At 33.0% G+C, this 18,194-nt stretch overlaps 1 protein-coding gene across 1 annotated transcript; it reads left to right on the top strand.

Annotated features, from left to right (window-relative positions):
- Window positions 1-5,756: 5,756 nt before the first annotated feature.
- On the top strand, window positions 5,757-7,735 carry LOC124921714. The gene is made up of 2 exons (XM_047462402.1): window positions 5,757-5,905; window positions 5,985-7,735. The coding sequence occupies exons 1-2, from the start codon at window positions 5,791-5,793 to the stop codon at window positions 7,541-7,543; spliced, it is 1,674 nt and encodes a 557-aa protein (XP_047318358.1). The 5' UTR covers window positions 5,757-5,790; the 3' UTR covers window positions 7,544-7,735.
- The last annotated feature ends 10,459 nt before the right edge of the window (window positions 7,736-18,194 follow it).

Consider the following 18,194-nt stretch of genomic DNA (forward strand, 5'->3'; position numbering starts at 1 on the left):
AATAATAATAAAAAGATTATTAATATAATATAAATATATTAAATATGATAATTAAGACAAATATTATAAAATAGTATGAATAATAAATTAATTAATTAAACGTTATAATAAATAATAATAATATTTTTTTTAAAAAGAATTGGAGAATTGAAAAAAAATATTATGCTAAGAATATAGAGATTATATGCTTTTAAATTTTTTATTTTATTAATTAGTCATAAAATTTATTATTACTCGTACTTTAATCAAGATCGAATTCAAAAGATAGGACTTTGCAGCTGCCTAAAATGATCAAATTTTTAGAAAAAATAGTGAACAATAGATTGTTGAAACATGACATATTACAAATTTAATTATTGAAATAATGATGTTGATAGAGAAATTGAGAAGATTAAATAAAGATAGTTGGTTCAAAAGGTCGAATATTATAAGGGATAACTTCAAATAAAGTAATTTTAAAAATATTTAGATTAAATAATAATAAAAATATTATTAATATAATATAAATATATTAAATATGATAATAAAGATAAATATTATAAAATAATATGAATAATAAATTAATTAATTAAATGTTATAATAAGTAATAATAATATTTTTAATAAAAAATTGGAGAATAGAAAAAAAATATTATACTAAGAATATAGATCATATGCATTTAAATTTTTTATTTTATTAATTAGTCATATAATTTAATTATTACTCACTTTAACCAAGATGAAATTTAAAAGATAAGATGTTGTTGTATTTGCCTAAAATGATCAAATTCCTTAGAAAAAAAAAGCAAAACAGTCAACAACAGATTATTGAAACATAACATATTGTAAATTTAATTATTGAAAGAATGATGTTGATAGAGAAATTGAGAAGATTAAAAATCGATATAGAGATAGTTTATAGAAAAATTGAGAAGATTAGAAATCGATACAGCTTAGAGTTAGAAGCCGCAAAAGGAGACCGATGAATTAAATTGCTCTAGATAGGTAGAATATCACTCTTGGATATGCAGAATATCACTCTTCTCTCTTAAATTTAACATTTTTGATGTAAAATTATTTATAGAAAAACAAATATTTAGATAGAAAAGAAGATGAAAAGTTTGGTTGATTTAATATATTGGTTTAACTGCATTACACGGTTTATATTTTTCATAATTATTGTTTTTGTGTTAAATTTTATAATTAATATAATATGATAACCGAAAGTTAAGTCTTATGTTATAATTAATATAATATGACAACTGAAAGTTAAATTTTATAATTAATATAATATATAATTGAAATTCTTAATTTTATTGTAGGTTTTAATGTTTTGTAATTAGTATTTAATGTAAACATGATAATTATTTTTTTTTCTATTTTATAATTAATATAATGGGATAACTGAAAGTTACATTTTATAATTAATGAATATTAATTATGACGAGAGAGAAACTTATCTAAAATATATAAATAAATAAGGAAAAAGAAATTACATAATTTGTGAATGATTGCGGAGAGAGAGTGTTCTACACCTCAAACATTTTAAATTAAGCGTAATTAGATATATATAGATTTAAATCTACATAGTTTTTTTTGTGTGTTTAGGTGAATACAGTGCATGAGATCTAAACATCCTCCACCACTTTAATCAAAATTAATATAATCAATAACTTAGGTTTATTTCAGCACGGGTCTTGTGATATTTTTGTTGCCCTAGGTCGAGTTAAAAAATGGTTTTTGTGAGGCTTAAACCCAAAACTAAATAAAAGTTTTAAGTTTTTATATAGAATCACTATACTACAATATCTTATATGTTTAATATTATAATATATTTAATTAAAATCTTATTATTTTTAATAAATGAATTGTCCTGGAGAGTGGGCTGCTGAAGTTTGCGGACTTATCCCAAGGCCCTGATCATGACACAAGTCTTTCTCTAAAACATGTATTTTAGTTTATTGATACAAAGATTTTTTATTTTATTGATACAAAGATTTTTTATTTTAGAATAAACTTAACTCTCAATTCTTCTTCTAAATTAGGTTATAATTAAATAACTAACTATTTTTTAAATTTGTTTGAAAGTTTATATTTAATTTAATTGTTGGATAGACTATGCAGTTGTATATTTATTTATTTCAAAAATATAATCAATATTTTAGAGTAAATTAATACCGACCAGCCACTGCAACTCATTAATGAGATTTGACTTTTTATATATATAATAGAGGTAAGAGAAAAATAATAAAATTAATAATTTTATATTTTTGGGTGAGGGGGAAATGAATTATACCAGGTTTATAATATATATATGGTAATACTAAATAGTTAAGTTAATTAATTAATATATTAATATATTGAAGATTTTTAAATTAACTGCATCTCAATGTTATAATCTTATATATAATTTACATTTTGAATGAATAGAATAACGGATTGTGTTATTAGATCTTAGAGTTTTTTTCTCTCTCCAGCCGCGTCCTAGACTAACGGTCAGTTTTCTACTATATCTCTTCAATCACTTTTACGACCCGTATCCTAACAGTTAATCTTTTTTTATCTTCTCTTCAATCACTTTTTTTCGATGATAAGTAACAAACAAGGTTTTCACTCGGTCTTTGTCGTTTCAAACATTAAAAATCATGTCTTTATTGTTCTTGAGTTGGAAAACGTTCAATACACAACATGGACAGATTTGTTCAAGATCCATGATTGTTCTCATCGGGTCCTTCATCACATCATCACGTTGGTCCTTGTTCTACCGCCGCCATCGACGAATGAAGAGAAAGATACACGGCTAATTCTCGATGCCACTATCCTTCAGTGATCTATGCCACAATCTCACGTGATCTCCTTCACACGGTTTTGGAATCAGACTCTACAGCTGAACAAGCATGGACACGACTACGTGGGGGGTTTTTCAAGATAACCGTCATTCTCGTGCGGTTTCCCTCGAGCAAGAGTTTTCCACCACCATCATGATGGATTTTTCCAGGGTCTCGGCTTATTGTCAACATCTTAAAGTCATGGCTGATCAGCTGTATGGCGTCGGTAGCCCGGTCTCGAACGACCGCCTAGTATTGTAGTTGGTCACGAGCCTAGAGGAGGCGTACAACGAGATGGTGACGTTACTCCGGTAGAGTGATCATTTACCTCAGTTCTACCAAGTTCGGTCCATGTTGATATTAGAGGAATCTAGTTTTGCGAAGCGGGTGACCTCTAGTTCGGCACCGACGTCGGGTGTAACTCTTGTCTCCGATGCGTATATGACGAATGAGTCACAACATGTGTCATTGTGGTATCTCGACAGAAACCAAAGAAGAAGGGATCTCATAATGGGGGTCGATCAAGGCAGTTCTAGTACCAACTTCAAAGTCATCCTCTTTCTCCCTGGCTACAACAATGGGCTGGTCATTCAGGCTCACCATCATTGTCTTGACAGTTGCCATGGGCTTCTCCTTCATGCTCGTATCCAACGACTCAATGGAAGAGACCTCCTTCTAGCTCTCGTTCGTCGATGCCACAACAATAGTCGGGTCTCCTTGGCCCGCGTCTTCAAGTATACATGGCTCAATCTTCACTAACTCTGACAAACATTGAAGCATCCATGTATACCCTTGGTATTATGTCTCCTAATTCGACATGGTACATGGACACTAGTGCAACATCTAGATGACATCTCAACAAGGTACTCTCGTCTTATTTCAATTTAAGCCTTAAACATGATAGTCTTGTAGGAAATAATAATACGATTCCAGTTTTGGGTATTGTGTATACCATTATTTCTTCTTCGAATCCTAAACTTACCTTGAATAATGTTCTTTATGTTCCTACTCTTGTTAAAAATCTAGTTTATGTTTGTAAATTCACTATGGATAATCTTGTGTTTGTTGAGTTTGAACCTTTTGGGTTTTCTGTTAAGGATTTTTGGGCGGGAATGCGTCTAATGAGATGTGACAGTCCGGGGGATCTATATTCGGTCATAACTGGGAATCAGGTGTCGTCTTCTATTTTTGTTGTTTTGTCTCCATCCTTGTGGCATAGTCGAATGGATCATCCTGGAAACTCTAGTTTTGAATCTCTTAGATTAAATAAATTAATTCACGGTAATAAACAACATGTTTCTCATATTTTACCTACGTGTTCATTGGGAAAACATGTCCGTTTGTCATTTAAGACTTCTATTATGATTTCTTTGTTAACGTTTGATATTATTCATAGTGATGTATGGACGTCTATTGTGTTATGTTTTATGGGTCATAGATATTATGTTTTGTTTCTCGATGTCTTCTCGTCTTTTTTATGAACTTTCCCTTTATCTCATAATTTCAAGTGTTTAATGGTTTCTTGCAATTTTGGACACTCGTTAAAACCTAATTTGAGAGGGATATAAAATATTTTTAATGTGAAAATGGGAGGAAATTCGATAATCATTCGTTTAGAGAATTTGTGTCCACGTATGGGATGACCTTTCCCTTCTCATGTCCTCACATTTTGTCTCAAAACAGCAAGGCCTAGACACAGTTCCGTACTATCAATAATATGAATCGTACATTACTCACTCATGCCAAGACACCCACCTCATTTTGAGGTCATGCTCTCCAAATGTCACTATATATGAAAGGTTGATTTACTTCATTTGTAAGTTTGTTCCCGAATTAGACAAACACATACTTATATTTTGTCTCAATTAATTGAAACTTAAAAATTTTCATAGAAATTAGAGACTTCTTAGTTTTTTTTTTTTTTTTTTTCAACTCTCTTCTAATATTGTCTTCAAAATCTTGATCCTTCTCCTACTTACCACATACAAATAGTAATATTAATTTGTGTCAACAAATTCTATTGACATGTAGTAATTAATAAATTTTTTTAACATTTTAGTGTTCATATTAATTTGTTAGACAACAAATAAATTAGTTTGTATATCATAAAAAATACATTTAGAGTAAGCAATTAATGAAATAAAAAACGGGCTAAGCTATTTGAAGACCATGTATCTTTCTCTTTATTTTACAAGATTATATTTACTGAATATTATATCTCTCGAAAGATAAGATAAATGAACATACCTCATTCGTTTATATCATTGCGTATATAGTATAAAACGAGTTCTACAGTTACGAGTAATCTTTGAGCCTCGATGAAGTTTTAGAAACTTGTAAGTATAAAAGATGCAAACTTCATTTTTTGCATGCTCTTATTAGAACTCATGCAATACATTACTTCATTAATTCAACAAGCAAAACAAAGTGTTCTTTGTGTACAAGATAAGTCCTCTCCACTTCAACAAGAAATATTACTTTTTGGTCCCTAAAATCACGCCAGATTTGAAAACAATTATTAATTAATCTCCTAATTTGCATATAATTCTAAAAGGTATCTCTTCCTTGCACGACTAACCAACCTTTACCAAAATAATATTTTTGTTTTATCTTTGATTATATCATTTAACAACTTAATTATTTCTTAATCATTAATTTCCTTATTCTTCTTTGAATTTAATCAAACAAATGTATTATCTTTTCTAGAAACCGATCCATTCCGTTACAAAAAACTAAGGGTGCATAATCTTTACTATTCAAAGTATAAAGACAGATAAACATGAAACGTTTTAATTTCATCAAATAAAACAATCTTTTATAAAATAGAACAATCTAGTAACAAGTAACATAAATATGTTTGGTTTCATGAATCTGTCAATTGATCTGTCTATATATATAAATCATATCCACAAATTTAGAAATGTGATAACTATTTGGTCAATTGTCTTTGTTTAAAAGGGACCAGGCTAGTCTGTCACAATTAATGGGTAATCTTGTAGGGACATCAACTATGAACATCTTCAAGAAGAAGGAGAAAAAGCCTCTCCCCATTGAAACAATGTTCAAGCTTCCATCTCCAATACCCATTTGGCCACCGGGTAAATGTCTATTCCCCTTATTTCGAAAACGGGTTCTTTTTCTTTTTCTCGTCTAATCAAATATTTGTTCTTAAAAAAGGCGATGGTTTTGCAAGTGGAACCATTGATTTGGGAGGGCTAGAAGTGTTCCAAGTTTCGAACTTCACCAAAATTTGGGCAACCCATGAAGGTGGACCGGATAATCTAGGTGCGACGTTTCTTGAACCGAGTTCTATACCCGACGGATTCTTTGTTTTGGGATTTTATGCACAGCCCAACAATGTTTCTCTCTTTGGACGGGTATTGGTGGCAAAGGATGTCACAAATGACCCCGAAAACTCAACTCTAAAGCAACCGATTGACTATACTCTTGTTTGGTCGAGCCAGCCCGAGCCAATCAAGCAAGATGGAATCAGCTACATATGGCTGCCCACACCGCCCGAAGGCTACAAGGCCGTCGGGCAGCTAGTCACCACCACACCCGAAAAACCTTCCCTTGACAAGATTCGATGTGTTCGGGCCGATCTAACCGATGAGTGTAAGTCGGATGAGTGGATATGGGGAAGAAATAATCTCAATGTCTATAGCCTTAAACCAAGCAATATAGGGATCCAATCAATGGGAGTCCCCACCGGCACGTTTCTAGCTCAAATTGACGGATCATCGGCTGGTCAAACCATAGCTTGTTTGAAGAACGTCAAGATGAATTTATCTTCTATGCCTAACATAAGTCAAATCAACGCTCTTATGCATGAGTATTCACCTTTGATCTATTATCACCCCGACGAAGAATACCTCCCATCGTCGGTTGGTTGGTATTTCGATAACGGTGCCTTGCTTTACAAGAAAGGGGACGAGTCTAATCCTGTCCCAATTGACCGGACAGGATCAAACCTCCCACAAGGTGGCTGGGACGACGACACTTATTGGATCGACCTACCGATCGATAAGGTAGACAAGGAGAAGGTCAAGAAAGGAAATTTAGGTTTCGCCGGAGGTTACTTGCACGTCAAGCCAATGCTCGGTGCGACATTCACCGATATCGCTATATGGGTTTTTTTCCCATTCAATGGACCGGCTAGGGCAAAAGTCGAGTTTTTCAATATCTCACTTGGGAAAATAGGTGAACATGTTGGAGATTGGGAACATGTTACTCTTAGGGTGAGTAATTTTACGGGCGAGTTAACTCGGGTTTATCTTTCGCAACATAGCAAAGGAATGTGGATCGAGGGTTCAACTATCGAGTTTAGAGACGGAAACAAGCCCGTGGTGTACTCGTCGTTGCATGGGCATGCATTTTATTCGAAACCAGGACTTGTCTTACAAGGCAAAGGAGGGATAGGTATAAGAAATGACACGGCAAAAAGTGATAAGGTGATGGATATAGGAGCCCAGTTCTTGGTGGTGGCGGCTGAGTATTTGGAGGGGTCGGATGGAGCTGTGGTTGAGCCACCTTGGTTGAATTATGCACGTAAATGGGGACCGAAAATTGATTATGATATTGATGGAGAGATGCATAAGGTGGCTAAGTTTTTGCCTGGGAAATTGAAGAAGGCATTTGAGAAATTTATTCAAAGCCTGCCTAATGAAGTGTTGGGAGAGGAAGGGCCTATTGGGCCTAAAATGAAAGATGTTTGGAATGGAGATGAAAGGACCTGATTGATTGGGCTTATAAGTTACAACTTACAATGAACATATTAGTGTTTGAAAATAAAATTAATATGTTGGTTTTATAATTTCTCATATCTATTATTTAATTATTAATTTATATATATATATATATATATATATATATATATATAAGAAGTTGTTAACTTTGTGTAAAGAAAAACATTAAATGATTACATTTCATATGTCTTAATATCAAGTAATGAAAATTAGGATCATATTTATAAAACAAAATGAAGAGGGATTCATTTTGTTTGGATCCTCCTTTTCTTCCAGAATGGGAGGTGAAGTATCTTATTTGGCGTGTGATCATTTTGTTCATGTTTTAATCCCTTTTATATTTATAGTAGGTTGTTTCTACATCTCTATTTTTTTCTATTGTTTGTGGTTTTTTTTTTTACAATTTCTTAATGTTTCTAATAAATTTATTGGAAATATTTAAATTATTAACAAAAATATTTTCTATTTAAAAATAATAATATTTAAATTATATGTGTGTGGTCTAGAGATGTGAAAGACTCAATGTCATTAAGAGGAGACATAAGTTATTATTGCACATTACACATTATTATATTCTTAGCATTCGTTTCGTTGGAGATATAACATGTACATATATGGTTGGAGGTATAACAGGTATATATGGATTTGTTTGATTATAAAATTGTACATCTACTCTAATTAATATGAGTATAAATTATACATTAAATGCGGTATAAAATTATAACTGATATAAGTAGGTTAAAACTTATAAATTTTTACTTTCCATATTTAACCTTAAGATATAAATTCTCTTTCATAATAAACTCTCTCATTTTTCATTTTATCTCTCTTCAATATTGAATACGTTTCTTCTTCTTAACTTAATGTTCTAATCTAAGATGATTCAATCCTAAATCGAACGAAGAAGTGAAGCTTTTGAAACCTAATCTGAAAACGAATATGAAGAATAACAGTTTTCTATCTACGGTCAAGATTCCTCACATCATCAAGTAAGCATGTTTTTATAGTGTTTCTTTATATACTGAATATTATCTTCTTTTATTTGCTCAGATTTTAGAGATAAAAAATGTTTCATTTGCCTTATGAGAGATATTAATCTACATGTCATTGTATTCCTACATCTATCAATCCTACACAACTTAGAACAACCACAATAAATAGGATAACAAAACACAACGATACTACATATATTGACTTGTTAAGAATTGATAAAAGGACTTTCCTTTGTTTATGCAACCTTATGGAAATCTCAGGATTATCTCACTCTAAAAGTGTGTCTCTAGAAGAAAAAATAGCTATATTTCTCTATATTTTAGCTTATCACATTAAGATAAGGAATGTTTCATTTGTATTCCTTCGTTCTGGATGGAATATTAGTAAATATGTGCATCAAGTGTTAAAAATCATTATACGTCTTCAAGCTTATCTTCTCAAAAAACCAGAGCCTTTGCAAAATTCTCATACAAATGAAATGTGGAAATAGTTTGAGGTAAATAAAAATGTTTCATTCTTAACAATGACATTAAAGTTTTTAATAATTTTGTATACATTAAATAGAATTGCTTAGGAGCTCTAGATGGAACATATATTCCTGTAAATGTAGGAGAAGATTAGAAAGCAAAATATAGAAAATCGAAAAGGACAAATTACAACAAATATTCTTGGAATTTGTTCTCATGATATGATGTTCATCTATGTGTTACGTGGTTAGGAAGGTTCTACGGCTGATAGTAAAGTTCTAAGAGATGCAATTAATAGAAATTGTGGTTTAAAAATTCCTCGAGGTAAGATATATATTTATATACAGTATATATGACTATATACTACTATAAAATTTAAATAGAAATATTAGCCGATAACTACATTAACACGGGTTATTATTACTTAGTAGATGCTGGACACACAAACGGAGAGAGTTTTTTAGCACCGTTTAAAGGTTATAAGTATCATTTAGGATCTTGGAGTGTTGGACGAGAATAATTTTTCAACATGAAGCATTTTGCTGCAAGAAATGTTATTGAAAGAATATTTGGTTTGCTCAAACTTAGATGGGCTGTACTAAGAAGCTCTATGTTTTCTCCAATTAAGACACAATGTCGTTTAATCATTTCATGCTGTCTATTACATAATTATATAAGAATGAAAATGTCAATAGATCCTATGGAAGAATTACTAAGAACATTTACAATGTTCAGCAATTTATCCTTCACCCTATCATCTGGTCATTTTGGTCTAGGAATGATAGCAGAATCAAATGAGATAACAACCACTGGTAAAAAATTGATTATTAAGGAGAGCAAAAACTCTCGAAGAAAACCCAAATGCCTTAGGTGATAGTCTTCGTCGAGGGCGATAAATGCTCTCGAATCGTCTCGGTGATACAGCTGTCGGTGAAAAGAAAAGAGTATTTGCGAGGGTATATTAAGCTCTTGGAGACAAGTATTTGCGAGTGCAATCAAAGGCCCTTGGTGACAAGAAGAGAGAATTTGTGAGGGCAATCAAAGGCTCTCGGTGAAAATTGTATATTTTTACTAAGTGCAGAAGCCTATTGCTCTCGACTATGATGATTTTTCTAAAATAAAACTATTGTGAACTAAATAATTACCTATTTAAACCAATCAATTTTAGACAGAAATCATATATAAATTAAAAATACCGAATTTTATATACCAAAATTCCAAAAATACAATCATCCAATTAACATAAATCTCAATTCATCCAAGAAATACAATTATCTAATAAACCAAAATCTCAATATTATTATTTTTTAAATATTCATATGATAATTAAATATTATTTTTATTAATTTAGATATAGTTAATAATAAAAACTAAAATAAGATCAATATTAAAATAATAAAAAACAGTTTATATAAATATAAGGGTAAAATGATCTTTTACTCTTATATTACTTTTCTTATACTACCAACCAAACACAAAATTATAAAACATATATAATTCATACATCTTTCATATTTCTAACCAAACACATATAATTTATATATCTTAATACTCTCATATAACTTATACCCCCTTACAACTTATATCCATATAAATAGTATTACGTACCAAACGATGCCAACTAAGTATTTTAATATCTAAAACTAAAAAATAATAGAAGTTTTAATAATTTATATCAACTACGATTAATTTTTTTTCTTTTTTTTGGGAAAAACGACTTAACGTTATTTCATTAAAAATTCTCAAAAAGGAAAAAAAATCAAATGAGTTTTTGTATTTTCCTAGACAAGCATAGAAAAATATAATTTGTAACAGTCTAAAACAAATGAATTACACAACACACAAACAATTGAAAGGGTTTATCTAACTAAAAAATTTTCCGTTCTCGTGACTTCTTTGAACATGATTTTCCAGTTTCAACTTAGTTTCCAGTTTTGCTCAGTCATTGGTACTCGTCTCAACGTTTGTAGATCTGTGCTGCTGTCAAATACTATGTCTTCACATGTCTCCTCTACACTTCTTATTCTCGAGGGCATCTTTGCGTTCCTTTCTCGCCAAATGTGGTAGACTATTGTACCAAAGCCGATTTTGAAAACACTTGACATGAATCTTTTCCCCTTTGCTTTGAGTATGACTTCCTTTTTTATCTCTTTCCATTCTATAGGCAGGCAAGCCATTTTCACGCTTCTAGAAAATTTCTTCCATAGCTCCGATGCAAAAGGACAACAACTAAATAAATGATCAATTGTTTCTTCATTTCCTTCACATAGCAGACAACTTGTATCCGAGATTTCCATATACTTTTTTACCCGATCTCTTGTGTTTAGCCTTTCCTGAAATGCAAGCCATATGATGAATTGGTGTCTCGGGATAACTATTGACGACCAGACCAGATTAGCTCAATCTACTATTTGCTCCTTCTCTCGAATGGTGTTTCACACTTTGCTTGAAATCATCTTCTCGTTTTCATCGGCTTTCCATCGGTGTATGTCTATTCTTTAGTTGAATTGGATGTTACTAATATGTTCGAGAATACGCCGCCCCACCGCTATTCGTCTAAGGAGCGAATTCCATAGCCCGTCTTTAATGTCTTTGACCTTGGTAGCTAGGCAGTCTCGTCTGATTCTCACATTTCTAAATTCCTCTTTATTGATTAGCGGTTGGTCCTTATACCACGAATCATGCCAAAACAATGTGTTTCTTCTATCTCCCTAGCTAATGTCAAAAAGTCCCGCAATATTGTTTGTTAGCTTAAGGGATTTTCTTTAACGACCATCCCATACACTTATTTTGGATGTCCAAACTCTTGCTTTGTGTTTCATAAACTAGGTGTGGACCCACTTTATCTAGAGTGATTCTTGTTTGCTCTCGAAGGCCCATAGGTTCTTATACGTCAACGCTTTATTCCATTCAACACAGTTCTTGAGCCCTATGTCGTCTTCTTTCTTTGGTTTGTAAAGTGCGGTCCACTTAACCTTCTTCCCGCCTCTCCTGTTGCTTCCCCATGTAAGTTTCTTTGCTGCACAGCCAGAAATTGAGTTCTTCACTTTCTCAATCAGTGGTCTGCAGTGCGAGATTTAGATATATTTTTCTGTGAGTGGTATGCCTAAGTATCTTACTGGGAAGTTTCCTTCTGTGATGCCCATGATGTTGTATATGTTTGTTTTCTTTTCCTCTTTTACTCCTCCGTAGAATTCTAAACTCTTGTTCTCGTTGATAGTCAAACCACTAACCTTAGAAAAAATGTTAGTACAACTCTTACAGTTTTTATGGAATGAACGTCATCATGCGCGAAAATGAACAAATCGTCAGCAAAACATAAATGTGTGATCTCCTCCTCCTCCTCCTCACAGAATGAGTGGAAGATGTATGGTCGATTCTTTCAGAACGTCGTAAAGACGCTCTAAAAAATCGCCATGATGACGACGAAAAGGTAAGATGATAGGGGATCTCCCTACTTCATGCCGTTTTCACCCTTGAAATAGCCTCTGTGGATCCCATTGATGCTAAACGGAAGATGATTTGTCTTAGAATCAATAGAACTCTTATCTTCCTTAGGCAGGACTCCATCCTTGACAACAGGTATCGATTTCCCATGATTGTTACTTGACCTGAGTGATTTTCTATCTCTCCCGGTCTTCATGCAGACTGCTAGTCCCTTTGGAAGCTTCTTCAGATCAATAGACCGAGTCAGTAGGGCTCCCTTTACCCGTGTTACAACGCTAGAAGGGATCATTACCAGCCAAAGGATAAATCAACCTGTAAAGAGGATTGATTTACAAAGGAACAACATAGTGGTGAGCTCCGCAGTAAAAGGTTGGCTCAATAGACACAATTGGAATTCCAACTGCACCTTAATAAGGGTTTAAAGTTAGAAATTCAGTCAAGAACGAGACTAATTTCCTTTGAATTAGTCCTTAGCTAATACAACTTCCAACAAATCAAAGCTGACTCCAACAAATCTCCCCCGTCAGCACAACTTTGCGGGCTCTAATAAACCCGATCTCTCCCAACTTGTCCTTAGGTAAGGACTTTGTAAACATATCTGCACCATTCTCACTTGTATAAATCTTCTCCAAGTTTAAATCTTTTATCTAAAATACATCACGTATCCAATGATATCTCACGTCGATGTGTTTGGATCTCAAATGAAAAGCTAAATTCTTCGAGAGATGAATGGAACTTTGATTGTCACAAAATAAAGTGAACTTCTCTTTCTTTTGGTCCAACTCCTATAAGAACTTTTTCATCCACAACACCTCTATACATGCCTCGGTAGTTGTAATATACATAGCTTCTGTAGTAGACAAAGCAACACACTTTTTTAACATTGACTTCCATAAAACATCATCGCCTACAAAGGTAACCAAAAAACTTGATACAAATTTTCTTGAATCAACACCATCTGCCATGTCAGAATCTGTAAAGCCTTCCAAAACATGAGTATTAGTTCTGAAGCATAAACATAATTTTGAAGAGCCTCGAAGATATATGAGAATTCACTTGACAACTAACCAATGTTCTTCTACCGAGTTAGAGAAATACTGACTAACAATACCAACTACGTGTGTTATGTCCAGTCTGGTACATACCATGGCATACATAAGACTACCAACTACGGAGGCATAATGTACATTCTTCATCTCATATTTCTCCTTCTCACTTGTAGGATATAGTTTAAAACTCAAATTGAAATGACCTGTAAGTGGAACTGAAACTGGTTTTGAATTTTTTATTGCAAACCTCTCAAGTACCTTCTCAATGTACTTCTCCCGCGATAGACAAAGTGTTTTGTTTTTTTCTATCTCTTGTGATTTCCATGCCTAGGATCTGGTTCACTAAACTCAAATTCTTTATCGCAAAAGACTTGTTCAAATCTATTTTGAGCTTCTTAATTTTCACAATATCTTGCCCAACAATCAACATATTATCCACATAGAGCAGAATAATAACATAATCATCAATGATGTATCTCTTAATGAAGACACAATGATTAGAAGTAGTCTTATTGTACCCTGCTTTCATGAAGGAGTCGAATTTTATGTACAATTGTCTAGGCATTTTCTTGAGCTCGTACATGCTTTTCCTCAACCTACAGACAAGATCTTTTTTACCTTTAACTTTGAAACCCTTGGATTGTTCTATATAGATCTCTTCCTCTAAGTCACCATGGAGAAATGAAGTTTTCACATAAAGTTGTTCAATTTCTAAATCTTGACTAGCATCCAATTCTAACACAACTCTAATGGATGACCTCTTCACAACCGGTGAAAAGATCTCTTCAAAATCAATCCTCCTTTTCTGACCAAAGTTCTTCACAACCAGTCTTGCTTTATATCGAGGTTGTGAGCTATTCTCTTGATGCTTCAACTTGAATACCCACTTGTTCTTCAAAGTCTTCTTTCCTTTTGAAAGTTTCACCAAGTCATAAGTCTCATTCTCTTGCAAGAACTTTATCTCTTTTTGCATTGTCACCGACCACTTGTTCTTATTTTCATGAGACAATACTTCTTAATAGGTTTCTGGTTCTCCCCCGTCAGTCAATATCACATACTCATTGAGAGGATACCTACTAGAAGTTGCCTACTTAGATCTTCTAATACGTTGATCATTGGGTGGCTCTAGAGAACTATCATCATCTCGTTCATCTTCCTCTGTTGGCTCAACATCAACTAGAAGTGTCTCATCAACCTTAAATTGGGCATTTTCCACATCATTGGGCTATGATTGTGGTGTACGAATCCTATCATTATCGGGCAATTCCTTCTCTGTAGATTTTGACTTTTATTTTTTCTCAAAGTCTTCAATGGTTTGATCTTGAAGAATACCACATCTATGTTTTTAACAGGTTTCTTGTTAACCGAGTCCTAATATCGGTACCCAAATTCTCTGTGCTATACCCAATAAATTTCATTGTCTCGTCTTTCTATCAAGTTTAGCTCTTTCATCTTGAGAACCATTAACAAACATTTTACAACCAAAAACTCTCAGGTGATCATAAGAGACGTCTTTACATCTCTAAACTCTTTCTGGAACGTCGCCATCTAATGAAGTTGAGAGTGAAAGGTTTATTAGATTAATTGTTGTCATCATTGATTCTCCCTAAAAGAATTTTGGTAACTTAGCATGAGACAACATACACAAGCTTTATTCCATGACTTCAACAGTATTCCACACATGACCCTCTATATTCGCCACCATTGTCCAAACGAGCACATTTCAACTTCTTCCCAGTTTCTTTATACACTTCAGCGTGAAATAACTTGAAGTAATCCAATGCTTGATCCTTAGTCTTCAAGTAATAATCCCACACCTTCCTTGAGTAATCATCGATAAAAATGATATAATAATGAGCACCACTTAAAGTCAAAGAATCCATAGAATATATATTTGTGTGAACCATATCTAGGATATTGGGCTTCCTAGATGGAGAGAAACTCTTGAAGGAAACTCTATGTTGCTTACCAACTAAGCAATATGTGCATGTCTTCAAATTTGTGGACTTTAAGCCGCGAAGAACGATTGTCTTAGAGAGAACTCGCATGTCATTCTAACTTAAATGACCAAGTTATTTATGTCAAAGTTGTGTTGAACAATCATTAATTGCATTTGCTTCTCCTCTGTAAGACTTAGCCTCTACCACATAAAGAGAACCGACTTTCCTTCCTTTAGCTACCACCAAAGACCCCTTAATGAGTTTCCATTTTCTTTCACCAAAGTGACTGTGATATCCTTCATCATCAAGAATGTTAGTGGAGATAAAATTCATTAGAATATTGGGAACATGTCAAAAATTCTTCAAAAGTAGCTTGCACGAAGTGTTAGTATCCAAACAGATATCTTCTTTTCCAACAATCTTACATGTAACATGGTTTCCTAGCGTCACTGAACCAAACTGTCCACTAGTGTAAGAAGTAAATATGTCACAATGATTGATGATATGATAAGAAACACCCGAGTCTACCACCCATTGTGTATCTTGAGAAACAAGGTTGATACTATCATTGTCGTAAACCATATCGATGTCGTTACCATCCACAACTACAACCTTACTACTTACATCTTGCTTATTCTCCTTTTGTTCCCTCTTTAAAGATCTGCATTAATACTTATTATGTCTTGGCTTGCCACAATGATAACATTTAATCTCTTTTCTCGAGCTGGATGTTCCCCGTAACCTATCTGAATTGGCATTGTGATTCTTTGGAGCTTTACTTTTACTTCTACCACTTATCTCAGTCACGAACACCTGACTTGGAGTCGAGAAGCCTTGTTCTTTTATTCTAGCCTCTTCATTCAACATGCTCTCTTTCATCATTTTCAAAGTGAGTTTACCTTGTGGAACAAAATTGGTAATTAAAACCACAAGTGTCTCCCAACTATTAGGCAAAGATTTAATCAAACACATAACATGAAGCTCATCATCAAATTTCATTCTTATCACAACCAACTCATTTAGAATACTCTAAAAATAATTTAGATGCTCAAACATAGAAGACCCATCTTGATATTTCAATGAGCAAACTTCATAAATAGAAATTCTCTCTTTTAAGTGTTGTTCTTCTCATAAAACTTGCTCAAAATAGTCCACACTTTATGAGCATTAACCTCAGTAACCACATATTGATACACGCTATTGTTAACCCATTTCCTGATCTTACCAACTACCTTTTTCAGCTTCTTCCAATCTGCATCCGACATAGCCTCTAATTTGCCTTTATCACCCAAGATAGTGTCTTCATAATCATAATTACACAATAAGTCATCCATCCATGACTTCTAAATTTTGTAGTTGGTAGTTGTGAGTTTGATCATCGTTCCATTACTACTCAACGATTCTTCCATTTGAATTACACAAGAATCACCATCAAACGAACTAAACTTTGATACCACTTGTTCGAGAAAACGAATAAAAGCACTTGTTTAACAATCTAATTAGACAAGCTACAACAAAGGCCTAAAATTTCTTTTTCCTCTTCTGTATAATCAAATGAGAAGTCAATTCAATTGAGAAAAATAGCTTTCAAACAATCAAAGAAACAAGACACCGAGATTTTATGTGAAAAACCCAATTTAGCTAAAACCACGGGACTCTTAGGCCACTTAAATCATCCATTATATAAATAGGTATACAAATGTTGTACAATACAAGCCTAAAGGTAATCTAATAAGAAACATCAAATAATATCATCCTAAATTATCATTACAACATATATCATCATCATCATCAAAGATGGCTAGCCAAAAACAGAGGCTAAAGAAAATTGTGTGTGGCGTAAAGCCACCGATCAGAGAAGAATAGAATAAGGGATGGTGTTCTCGCCTACACGAGTTAACCTCGTCAACTGGTTGGAGGATGGTCGGAGGCTGGTCGATATCCTTCTCTAGAGAGACTAGAGTGTACAGGGAAGAGGGAGCAGAGATCAGAGAGAAAGTAATTTTTTTGTTAGTTAATTAAATGCCCTAATGGACTTTATTTTTGGTCAAGCCCAAAACAATTTGAGTTGACCCCAACAAAATGAATAATTAACCATAAACTGGAAAGAAATACATTAAATAAGAACATTAGTTTGGTGTTTTTCATTCTACTTGGAGAGGTCCAGCTTGGTTTAGGATTTATTTATTCCCACATAATAGAATGTGGAGTGACATTATATTTTTATCTATGTTTTCTCTGGGTTTTATATAACAATAAAAAAAAAGTGGTTGGGGGTAGCAATTGGAAAATATTTATGTTTGATGGAGTTTCCACCTGCCATTTGATCGACTTCAAATTTTGACAAATTTTGGTTATTTTAGAGCTATGTTCTAAACGGTGAAAATTCTAAGCATTTTAAGTCAGTCCAACCGAACTAGAATGGAAGAATTGGTATAGTTGGTTGATCTTGCTTTTTTTTTTTGTTATTTGCTAAAATTGTTGTGTGATCTTAATACAATTGATTAGTAACTCTAGGTTGATTATATCTAAAGTGATCCCTTACATGTAACATTGTTGATGATAGTGAATTGTTAAGTGACATATTTAAGTTTCGTGATTTTTACTCTCGATTTGGAGAGCTTTTACACGATAAAACTTGTTTTGTATTATCGCTCTGATTATTTTGTTTTGCTCATTTTTTATACTCATTTAATTGAGAACAATTAATTGAGAAGTGTTTAATTTTAAAGAATATATTTTCTCA

Source organism: Impatiens glandulifera, chromosome 1, assembly GCF_907164915.1.
Source record: "Impatiens glandulifera chromosome 1, dImpGla2.1, whole genome shotgun sequence".
NCBI lineage: Eukaryota > Viridiplantae > Streptophyta > Magnoliopsida > Ericales > Balsaminaceae > Impatiens > Impatiens glandulifera.